The following is an 11,235-nucleotide window of genomic DNA, read 5'->3' on the forward strand; positions in this document are numbered from 1 at the left end:
TACCAGCTCTGTGCATGGGAAGGGAAGGCAGTGCCCAGCATGGAGCTGGGGTAATTCCGTTATCATTTTGCAGAACAGCAGCAGAAGGGGTTGGTGCAGCTGAGCTCCCTCAGGAGGGAGAGGCTCTCCTGACACAGCGAGGTGGTTCTGCTGCAGGGCAATACCTGCGGGAAGGCCCCGCCTGCCCCTGCCCATCCTGCAGGGCTGCAGCTCCAGCTGGGCCCCTTCCTTTGATCCGAGTTTAAAAAGAGATACTAACAGCGAGGCTGGGCTGTCCTGAGCAGGGTCTGGGCTTGATCCTTGTGGGTCAAACTCAGGATAGTCATTCCATGACAGTGGATGGGGCTGGAGAAGCTGTTGCAGCTCACACTCGACTCCAGTTTGGGGCTCCTGTGCCAAGCACCGGGCAGCAGCTTCTGAGAGCCCTCAGCTGCTCCCAGGGCTTCCAGCAGGGCCAGCCTGGGAACAGCCTGGGAAAATGATGGGAGAGCATGGAGAGGGAGGAGTAAATTCCCATCCCTGGAAGCGTCCAAGGCCAGGTTGGACAGGGCTTTGAGCAGCCTGGCTCTCTGAAGTCTCTTCCAACCCAGAGCAGTGATTCCATGAAGAGTCCAGCTTCAGCCAGGATCCGGGGCCATCGGTTGCACACGCTGCCAAGTGAGTTCCCGTGCCAGATGCCCAGTTATGAGACAGCCACCACATCATTTCTACTATTATTTATTTTTTTAAATATTTTTGAAAAAATATAATTTTTTTACAATATTTTCAACTTAAACACTATTCACACTGAACACGTATGGCAGCTTAACCTACCCAAATATGAAGTTTAAGAAGCCAAAACTGTTCTAGCTTTATTAAAAGAAAAAAAAAACCAACAACCAAAAAACCAAAAAAAAAATCCCAAAAAGTTGTTGTGCTGTAGACTATTGTGTAGTGATGATTAAACAAAGCAAGGGAAAAGCACCACTCAAATCACTAATGCTGGGGTTTGCCTGGTTAAATCCAGCTGTGGGGAAGTCGGATGCTAAGGGTTCCATAGGCAGTGCTGTGTGGGATGGCAGGAACTGGGATGGATCTCACACCTCCCTGAACAGCAGAGAAGGGAAGGTTTCTAACATGGTCACACACTGCAAAGGACAGGGAACTGCTTCCTCCCGATCGCCTGGATGTTAGTTCAGGAGCTGAGATCTACGACTCTGTACAGGTCTGTGAGGTTTGGGTTAAGCTCATGCTGCTTCCCAGGATCATGATGTTTTGTAAGGGGGGAAATTAACATTAGTAACAACACTGATACCTTAAAGGAAAGTTAGCTAATTTGCATAACAATCAGATCTCCTCACTTTCACTTGGAAGTTAAGGCATTATCAGGTGCAAGCTAGCACCAGTTAACACATCTTTAGTTAAAAACAGACCATTCACCGCAAATTCCAAGTCCTGTTTAAAAAGTCAGAGTCTGCAGAAGGTTTTATTAAAGTGGTACTTTGTCTCAACTTGACTGGTGCTTCTTACCTCACTGCCTCCTTCGCACAGAGCCAGGGCCCAATTATGTTTTCATTAAACTTTTGACAGATTTACTTAATAACAGTCTCAGCACTTTTATTGAGCATGCAAGACTAACAAAACTTTGGCAATGCATAAGTGTAACACAGTGACAAGAAGAGAGAGCTTTTACAATTAAATCTTCTAATACTGGCTTCACAGTGTGGAAATTGTGCTACATCCACCAAAAGAGGGCCCAGTCTACTCAAATGTTTAAGTACTTCACCCCAGGAACAAACTCCTTTGCGTTTGGATTCAGATTACTCTTGACCTGAGGAAGGGAAGAACAGAAATTGAGGTGAATAGTTATTTTCAGCTTCCATTTTCAAGCTGAAGACAATGAGAGGCAAAAGTTTATGGATTTAGAGTAACAATCAGGTATACAATAGGCTTCTTATACTTAGCAGCAGTCTATGATCCCCAGAAAAGCCTGTTCCACTGTGCTACTCCCTGAGTTATCCAACCTTCCTTAGCACCACCTGAAGTTCCAGCTGGATGAGGGCTCAGGGAATAAGCAGCAAACCACAGGCATGCACCAAACACAGCAGCTTCCCCTCATGCTGAAATAGCCTTTTCTAAAGTTGAGCTGTTAAAACATGCCATGAGGTGTTTAAATTTTGCTTATTTAAGCAAGAGGTGACTTGTTCCAGGAACTTCAGCCACTTCTGGGAATTTCTTGTGTATGAGCACTGTATTGATTTTTTACATGTCTCTGTCTGTGACTCCCCTGTCCTGTCCCTTGGCAAGCTGCTGCTGCTCCAGGCCCTGCAGTTCGAGGTCGGCACCAGCAGCTTCAAAAGGAGCTCTTTATCACAAAGAAATGGAGGACTAGGCTTTTCTGATCTTCACTGAGGCTGAAACTGCTGCCTGCAGCTGCTTCAGCTTGGTAAAGTTAGGGTCTGAATCTCAGAGCAGCTGTGTGACAGGATGGTGTGGGGTCTGTGCTCTGTACGAGGAACTGGGGGAAATTCTGTGAGGGAAAATAAGCACACACAGCCCTTTCCTCTGGGTTGAGCTTTGCACAGAAGTCACATGGCAAAAACAGGGAAATAATTACAGTTTAGCTGCTTTCCCCTTCCCTAGAATTGCCCCAGGGATCTGCTGTGGTTCTCCCAATCCCAACCGGACCCTGGGACAGGGCTCAGACCTGCCCAACGTATAAGTGGCTGGCAGATGCCCAGTGACCCTTTCCCAGCCCTGGCTCCACTCAGTGTCCTTCTTTCAAAACATCCCACCCACTCCTGGAGTTGTGCCATGGGAAAAGCTCCACGTGGGTATGAAGAAAGCCACCAAATAGGTCACTGGGCATCTGCCTTCATCCCATGAAGACACCTCCTTCCCAACTACCCTGCACAGCCAGGCAGCCTTTACCAGGCTCCTTCCTGCTGGAAATAACTTTCTCTTACAATAAGCAGCAGCAAACCCCAGCCCTGCACAAAGACTTGAGCTTCAGAAATAGAATGAGAAGCTGAACTTACCACCAGATCCTCCAGCGATGAGCTGTCACTGATAACAAGGTCATTGAACTGGTCCTGGATTTGATCCATTGTTTGTGGGAGATCACGGGCTGGAATAAACCATTCATGCTCCTCCTCCTCTTCCAGCATCTCCTGGAAACAGCGCTCGATAAATTCTTCTTCCCACAACTCCTCTTCAATCTGTGCAATGAGAAGAAACTGCTTCAGCAACGGATCTGTTGTGAGCTCGAGGGGGGCTTGTTCCCAGGTGTGTGCACCCAGCTGACCTCCCCAGCTGTCCAGCAGCACCCCAGCCCCACGTCCACGCAGCAAGGACATCAGTGCTTTGTCCAAGGGATTGGGCTGCAGCTGAAAGGAAGAGGCAGGAAAACCCCCAAGCCCCAGCTGTTTTGTCTGCAGCTTGTTATGACCTAAAGGAGAAGGAAAATGTAGGTCCCAAGCAAAAATTTCAGCTGTACCAACTAGTCTGGACTGAGCTCACTGCAAGTATGAGGAAGGGAGCTGTGCCAACACACAGAGCCAGGGAACACTCCCCAGGAAAGTGTCCTGTGGGACTCCTGGGGAAAAAATAACCCCTGCCTGTCACCTGGAACAAGCAGCCTCTCCTCACTGCCAGTGCGTGCTCACCCACTGTGCTCTCCTGGGGAAGCCCACCTGATCCCAGCAGCTGGGAGGAATGCAGCCCTGCTGTCCTGGGAGCAGGACAAACCAACCCAGGCAGAACTGACACACAGTGCAGAGATTAAAGCAGTTTTCCTTGGTTGTTCAGTAAACAAGCTTTGGAGCAAGGTCATCTTACGAATTTTCCATGTTCTGCATTGAGGAGAGGAACGCAGGGAAACAGAAGCTGGTGTGAAGGACTTGCCCAGACACAAGGGAATGGAAAACTGATTCAGGACAGGTTTAGAAGTTCACTCAGTGGAAACTGGAACAAGTTTTCCCATCTACCCTTCACTCTGAAATCAAACACCTCCTCAATCCTGGAGTGGAAATTCAGTTACCACAAACACCAAATTAAAAACATTAACACCAGATTATCAGGACTGCTGTGCAATCTGGGTCCTTGGCCTTGGGGCAAACACACCCATGAGCTCACCTGGTGCTCTGAGGAACAGGGACTCATCCCCACATGCTCCGAGCCACCGCCCAGGCACTCCAGGGGTGCTGAAGGCTGACTCAGTGATTCCCCCAGCAGCACTCCAGTCTGGGTGGCACCTCCAGCAAGCACTGCCTCCCTCCTGCTGTGGGCACAGGGCCACAGGCTCCTGTTTCACAGGGCTTGCCCAGCTCCAGGGGCTTGGTTACAGGTCTGTACCTCTACAGGTGCCTACATGGCAGCCCCAGCAGTACTAAATAACATTTAATTTTCCAAATAGCTGGAAATTAGGACTGCCTGCTTTTATTTTCCAGCTCCAGTTTAACTCGCTGAGGCTCCCAGAGGGCTGTGTCTGCAGCAGCAGGTAACCAGGCTGCCCCAAGTGTGTCTGTCTGAACAAGACCCTTCACCCCCACACTCCCACCTTTCCTCTGCTCTGACAATGGCATCTGTGCCTGAAAAATCATGGCACAACTCGGCTCCTTCCCAGAGAACTACACTCCCTGTATGGTAACTGTGGGACAGTTCCTGGGAGAAAAAACCACCAACAGGAACCAATCCACGAGAGGAGAGAGAATGGAGGTGTTGTGAGCAAACCTGACTCTGAATGAGCTCTGAGCTGCTGGCACCCTGAGGATCCCATGATGGTAGTTCAGCACCCAGCACAGCCACAGCTTCTGGAGCAGGCAGCAGCTCTGGAGAGCACAGAGCAAGCTGGGAATGGGAAAGGGGTGTGGAAAGAGGTAGGGTGTTCCCAGTCTCCAGAGCAGGAGAGAAAAGTGTGACAGAGGCAAGGTGGCAGAGGAAGGTAAGGTTTCCTTTCCACCTGAGAAGGGAGCTGTAAGACTCAAGTATTAAAATGAGCAGCTGTCACCCAGCACCCTGCGGAGCACCAGTGCTGTTCCCAAGGCAGGTGTGCACCTGGAATTCCCCAGCTCAGCACCGGGGCACTCAGCATGTCCACACACGAATGCCTCCAGGGCAGCCCTTCCCAAGTGCCACATACTTGTGTCAACTCTCAGTTCTCCCCTCCCTCCTGCAGAAGCAGGCAATTTATGGATGCATTAGGATGTGCTGCACTTCCTGTACTTTCCACCAGGACTACAGAAGATCAGCATTTAGTGCCAGAGCAAGGGATTAGTCCAGAGAGCCGATCTGGTACTTCCTCTCCAAAGGACTGTCAGTGGTGGAGCCCAGCTCTGTCCCTTCAGCTGGGAAGTGACCCAGGACAGATGGGCCACTGCAAGCAGGGAATGACTTGCCTGCCTGTTAAACTCCTCCTCGTTCTCCATCCACATGTACTCAGCAAAGGGGTTGTCATCCTCGTGGGAGTGCCCGTTGATGATCACATCCTCGCTGATGATGCTGGGGCTGGTACTGCTGCGACTCGGGTCCTTCATGGCTGCCACTCCAATCCCAAACCTGCAACTGAGGAGGGCAGCAGTTAACACCTGCAGATTCCCATTCCCTGCCCAAGGCCAGCCCAAGGGAATGCAGCTGCACCCGCTTCTGGAGGCTCCAGGCAGCCCTGCCCTGACTGCAGCAGAGCTCTGAGATCACAACAAGGAACAGCATCACAAGCACCATTCCCATTGTGTGCGGATTCCAGGGACAAATTCATTTCCCAAACTGAACCTCACCGAAGCCAAGCACCACGGCCAATGAAAAGTGACAGGAAAAAACAGGAAGCACACGACCTTGCCAGTAGGAAAATATTTAAACACTCAAAAGGAGAATTTGTTTTCCAAAGCACTTTTAAGTGTTGTGTGTGATGGCACGAGACAGGTTTCACAGCCCTTTCCTGCTGGGAAACCTTGCAGGGAGCAGAAACCACGAGGAACTGACCCTGCACAGGGTCACCTGGAAATCTGTGTGCTCTGAGGTGACACAACATTGCTGCCCTTCTGTACCATGCCCAAATACACAGATCAACACTGGAAAAGCTCAGTATTTGTTGGATACTAATACTGGTAGTATCACTTTTCTTTAAACAGCATGCAAAATGAGGCAATGTCTTTAAAAAAAAAAACCTAAAAAAACAAAACAAAAAAAAAACCTGACCAAAAAATCCATGACTCAAATAAAATTTGAATGTTTTTCTCATGTTAGAATTCACAATGAAAGTTGCAGCAGTGAAAATATTTTTATTTTATTAAGAAAACTTCATTGTCTGCATATCAAAAAGTGACTTCTTCAGAGAGGAGGGCATCAAAATACAGTCTTGCTGTTACTGAGTACAAGGGCTTATCAGGCAGCACCCCACATTTTCTCTTTGTATTCCAGTTGGTCCTGTCATCTAGGGAATTAATGCAAGTTTTGGTTCAAAACTCTTGACAATACCAGCTAAAAATCTGCCACATCTGTGTGACCAATTAAGAAAAGCACACAGAAGAAGAAACCTGCCTGGCTTGCTCTGTTCCACAAATCCTTTGATTTGTTTCTCAATCAAAGGCAAAGCCCAGCTCGGAAGTCACTGCAGCTCCCCGGGAAGGGAGCAGATGCCTGCAGATTCCACTGCGTATCCCACCAAGGGAAAACAGGTTCTTTTTGATGTTCTTTCAAACAAACTTGCTGAGGATTACTGGCAACATTTACATAAAACAGGAAAGGACCTTGTGTTTTAACACCCCAATTCAAGCCTGAAATTGCTTTAAGCCACTTCAGTTGTTCCCAAGCCAACACATGGGATGGAGTACAGGAAATAAAGCCTAAAAAACCAAATTTCTTCCCCTGCCTGGCCCCTCACCACCTTTTACTGGCATGTGTTTTCACCTTATCTTTTGTGGAGCTAGTCTTGATATTATTGTTTTCCTGAAAGTAACTGCCTCACCAGTGAGGAACTCTGGCAGCTTCTACACAAAGGTGACTGTACACAAGTCCAGAACAGTAAAAATAATTTAAAAAACCAACCCAAACCCAACAAACCAACCCTACTCGTTTGTGTAAAAGCTTGGAGGGGTAATTTGTTGAATCACAGGCCAGCTTTCCCATTTCTGAAGCGTTCCCACCAGACAGGAGCTCCAGCTTTAGGAGCAGGGGAGGAAGTCCAGCTGGGACCAAAGCAGCTTTGTCCACCACTGCCCAAGGATGATGGGGATGATCTTCAAGGAGCCAGCTCAGCCTCAATATTTGAAGTTTATCTGATGAAGCCCTCAGTCCAATCATGCCTTTTCCACAGGGCATGACCACACTCACTTATCCTGCAGGAACACTGAGGAAGCCCCAGGTCCATCCCTCACTCACAGCACTCCTGATTTAATTTTTTGCAGCTTCCAACAGAACAAATAAACCTTCCAGAACAAATAAACCTCCCCATTTCTCCACCTGAAGACACACACCAGGTTTCTGTGCTCACGTGCGAGGACAAGCTCAGTCTCGTTTCACCAGTACTGGTACAACCTTTTCAGTCAGGGAATTCTGAGGGGAAGAGCCAAATGCCACTTCAGTCTTGCAAAAAGTCCCAATCTAAGCAGGTTGCTGCAGGAAACAAGCCCCAGTGCCAGGCTACACTGCTGCTAGGAATAAAAATAACCCATTTTCCATCTGGGAGTAGGTGGGAAGCAGAGGAGTTCAAAGCTCCTCACTCTAGAAGAGGAAATGTAACGTTGGCAGTGCTAAGGAACAGAAAACAGAGAGAATTTTGCCACGGTGACACATTGTGAGGTTCTGACCCAAGTTCCTCTGGGATTTTGGTGTGGAGTGGGGGTGGTGGAGCAAGCACACTGCAAGTGCATAAGGAAATGACACAAAAATCAGGATTTGTATCTTTGGAATGATGTCAGAAATAAAAAATTCTGTAACAACAGGCTTTCAGTTAAGCCTGAGTTGTTTTCTGTATGCAGTGGGGAGATTGTTATTTCAGAACATCACTACGGCCCATTAATTCACCCATTTCCCTGAATTTTGCTGCAGTTACAGCCATGAAGAGCCCTTGACCATCATTAAAATTCAGAGCTTTGTGACTGAAGAGTCTGCATTTAAAACCCAGTCACGAAAGAAGATTATCCACTGCCTTCTCCGGAGGTGAGGTCAGGCCTAATTCCATGCAGCAACCACAGGTCCTCACCCACCACAGAAAAAAAGAGAGTAATTAAGTAAAAAAATTACGGTATTTCCTTTAAGTACTTAAAAATAACATAGTTTTAGTGAGAGATGAAGATTAAAGGAAGGCGTTTTAGAGCAGCTCGGCCAGAAGTCAGTGAGTTGTTTATCACCCGGTGATTCCTCCTGCGAATCGACAGCGCCGGCCCAGCTTCTCCTTATCTATCGAGATTAGCACACGGCTCTTATCACCCGAGCTGATTATAACCGTCTAATAATTACACCCGCCCAACAAACAGATTTCTTAATCAAATCCCCGCGGGACGCCGGCGCTATCAGCCACGAACGCCTGCGAGCGCCGCGCTGGAGGTTACCGAGCGCGGCCGCCTCCCGCGCGGGGCTCAGCGGGGGTTGCGGGAGCGGCGCCCCGGCACGGACGGGGCCCCTCGGCGGCCGCCGGAGCCGCTGCGGGCCGCGTCTGGGTGGCAGCGGGGCCGCCGCCGCGAGCCGCTGTTGTCGGTAAGCCGGGCGCCGGTAAGCCGGGCCCCGCGCGGGCCCCGCTTTGTTCGGCCCCCGCCGCCCCCGCAGGCCCCGGATGGCGCCGCAGACAATACCGAGGGGCGGCCCCGCCGCGGGGGGTGGAGGCCGCGGCCCGGCGCCGCCTCAGGGGAGGGGGCGGCGCCCTCGAGCCCCCGCGGCGGGGCCGGCGGTGCGCGCCCGGGGCCGTTCTCCGCCTCTCACCTGCGGTGCGCAGAGGAGCCGCCGCTCCGCCGTGACCCGCCCGGACCCCACCGGACCCACCGGCCCCGCTCCGCTCCGCTCGGTCCGCGCTCGGCCCGGCCCGCCCCGCTCCGCCACACACCGCCGGACCTGACGTCACTTCCGCCAACGCTGGGCCCCGCCCCCTCTCCCCCGGAAGCGGCGGCGGCAGGCGCGCAGCAGGCCGCAGCATCGGCGGGGGGGCGGCGCGCTGCACGCCGGGACGCGTAGTCTTTCCCCTCCACGCTCCAGGCGCGCGGCATGCCGGGAACTGTAGTCCCGCACGGTACCTGGCGGCCATTTCGCGCGGCAGCGCGGGGCACGCCGGGAAGCGCAGTCCGGGAGGGCGGCCGCCATCTTGTGGCAGCGGCGGCGAGGGGGCGGGGGCCGAACGGCCCCGGGGCTCACAGCGGGATCGCCGGGCGCCCCGGGGCTCTCCGAGGGGATGGGAACATTCCCCGTTAGCGGGCAGCCCCCCGGCTCCCCCAGCCTCCCTCGAGACCGCAGCCGATCGGGAGGCGCAGGGCCCTCGCCTCACTGCGGGAGGGGATAATGGAACACTGGTGGAACAGCACTCCTGTTCTCGAACTCTGGTGTTTCTGCTCAGGCGCGTGCATTTTAGGCTCTGTATCAGGAAATGGGACAGATTAGACTCTTTTCCGAGTACGTGCCAAGGCTTCAGCCCCATTTACAAAATGGGTTCAAAAAGCCATTTTTATTCTTTTGCTTTTCTCCCTTCTCCTCAGGGGAAGGTGGGAATGCCCTTCCTGCCGCGTTGTGCCCTCATTCCCAGCCTCACAGAGGCACTGATACCAGCCAAATTGTGGAGCCACAAATCCTCCTTGAGCCGGCTGCCCCACACAAACGTGGCGCATAAGTGTCTGGAAATGCCCAAGTGTCTGTGAGTTTATAGCAATTTCATCAGCTACCATTACCAACTTGTTCCCAGGGCCTACGGGCTTCCCCACAGTCCATCAAACAAAAATATTGCAAGCATCATCCTTAGAAAAACAACACCATGCTCTTGCTACTCTTATTTCCACAATTTCCAACTCTAAAAATCCAGCAGGATGTAGTTTTCTCATCTCCAAGAGGCTTCTCTTTCTGCTCACTCCTCACAGCCGAAACTCGTGCCTGAAACAAAGAGCCCAACATTTCACACACCCTCCTGCTCTGGCATTTCCCTCACCTTTCACAGTGCAGTTATTCCCAAATAAGCAGCCGACGACACCAGCGTGCATGTCTGGAATCTGTCCTCATGATCAGTTTTTTCTGGCACCTTTTTCATCAGAAATTACCCAAAGGGCTCTATTCTCCCTGACCTCTGCATGGGAACAGAAGACACTTCACAAAAGCAATGGGTTTGATTTAACTTCTGAGGTGTAAAAGCATCCTTACACTTACAATCACTCACACCGGGGCATACTTTATATTTAAACACCAAACACGAGGTACACGTTTACCTGTTCACAGGTCAGCACTCACACAAGTTACAAGAGCAGCGCGGCTATTAGCTAAAGGCTACTTTAAAAAATTGAATGTAGTATATTGATACATGAATCTTAAATGCACATTGTAAGGAAACTTAAAAGACCTTTGAAATAAATTATCTGCTGCCCTCAGAGAGAAGGGGTGCCTGGTCTGCAGCCACAGCAGAGGGACTCACAACAGCCTCTCGGTGACAGGTGAGTGACAAACACCACCTAACTGGGGCTCCAAGCCCATCTCTGAGTTCTGCTCTAAGTGCAGAGCTGCTGCTGCCTGCGATTTCTTTCAGGGGCCTCAAAGCTTTAAGGTTCTATCAGTGCCTGACATTTAATTAATTTCCTACAAACCCAAACATCACTTTGCATACTAATGAGTGTCGTGTACAGAGCAGTAACTGCTCTCTGTACAGGAATGAGTCACTGCATAGCAAAACTTTTAATTTGGATGTGCTATTTCAACAAACCCTGCACTGGAGCTGCTCCTCAGCACTTCTCCCCTCTCCAGGCTGCTCACAGAACCTGCTGCCCCGCTGGAAGTGGCTCAAGATGTGTGAGGGACTGCACCCCCTCGGGTGAGGGTGCAACACAACTTCACAGCTGGAAAAACAAGTTCTCGAGGCTTGACTTGCAGACAACACAAAGTCCTGTGTCTGCTGGGTGTGTCTGCTTAACGAAAGACATTTTAACCTCATCAACACTCAGCCTCCTGCATGCCAAACCCCTTCCAAGTCCCAGATCCTCAGTGCTGGAGCCTCAGGCTGGAAGAATGGGCCTCAGTCTGTTTTGTCTGCATGAATGGGATGTGGCTTCAGCTTTGATGAGAACACCCCAAAAC

General features: G+C 50.9%; 1 protein-coding gene across 3 annotated transcripts; it reads right to left on the minus strand.

The window, feature by feature from the left end:
* Nucleotides 1-1,570: 1,570 nt before the first annotated feature.
* On the minus strand, nucleotides 1,571-9,006 carry PAIP2 (poly(A) binding protein interacting protein 2). Of its 3 annotated transcripts, none has more exons than XM_021543103.3 (4): nucleotides 8,896-9,006; nucleotides 5,376-5,541; nucleotides 3,018-3,197; nucleotides 1,571-1,810 (listed from the first exon to the last, which is right to left on the minus strand). In XM_021543103.3, exons 2-4 carry the CDS (start codon nucleotides 5,511-5,513, stop codon nucleotides 1,745-1,747), a joined length of 384 nt encoding a protein of 127 aa, XP_021398778.1. In that variant the 5' UTR covers nucleotides 5,514-5,541; nucleotides 8,896-9,006; the 3' UTR covers nucleotides 1,571-1,744. The 3 variants fall into 3 exon arrangements, with proteins under 3 accessions (XP_021398778.1, XP_021398780.1, XP_021398779.1); XM_021543105.3 differs by having other exon boundaries at nucleotides 5,376-5,535; nucleotides 8,896-9,002; XM_021543104.3 differs by lacking the exon at nucleotides 8,896-9,006 and adding an exon at nucleotides 8,529-8,606.
* Nucleotides 9,007-11,235: the final 2,229 nt, after the last annotated feature.

The sequence above is a fragment of the Lonchura striata genome, chromosome 15, assembly GCF_046129695.1.
Source record: "Lonchura striata isolate bLonStr1 chromosome 15, bLonStr1.mat, whole genome shotgun sequence".
Classification (NCBI taxonomy): Eukaryota; Metazoa; Chordata; class Aves; order Passeriformes; family Estrildidae; genus Lonchura; species Lonchura striata.

Coding starts and splice junctions, on each gene's coding strand:
- PAIP2 (XM_021543103.3), bottom strand. CDS start 5,513: ATGAAGGACCCGAGTCGCAGCAGTACCAGCCCCAGCATCATCAGCGAG. Junction 3,198..5,375: donor AGGAGGAGTTTAACAGGCAG/GCAAGTCATTCC, acceptor CTCATTGCACAG/ATTGAAGAGGAGTTGTGGGA. Junction 1,811..3,017: donor CATCGCTGGAGGATCTGGTG/GTAAGTTCAGCT, acceptor TCCCTTCCTCAG/GTCAAGAGTAATCTGAATCC.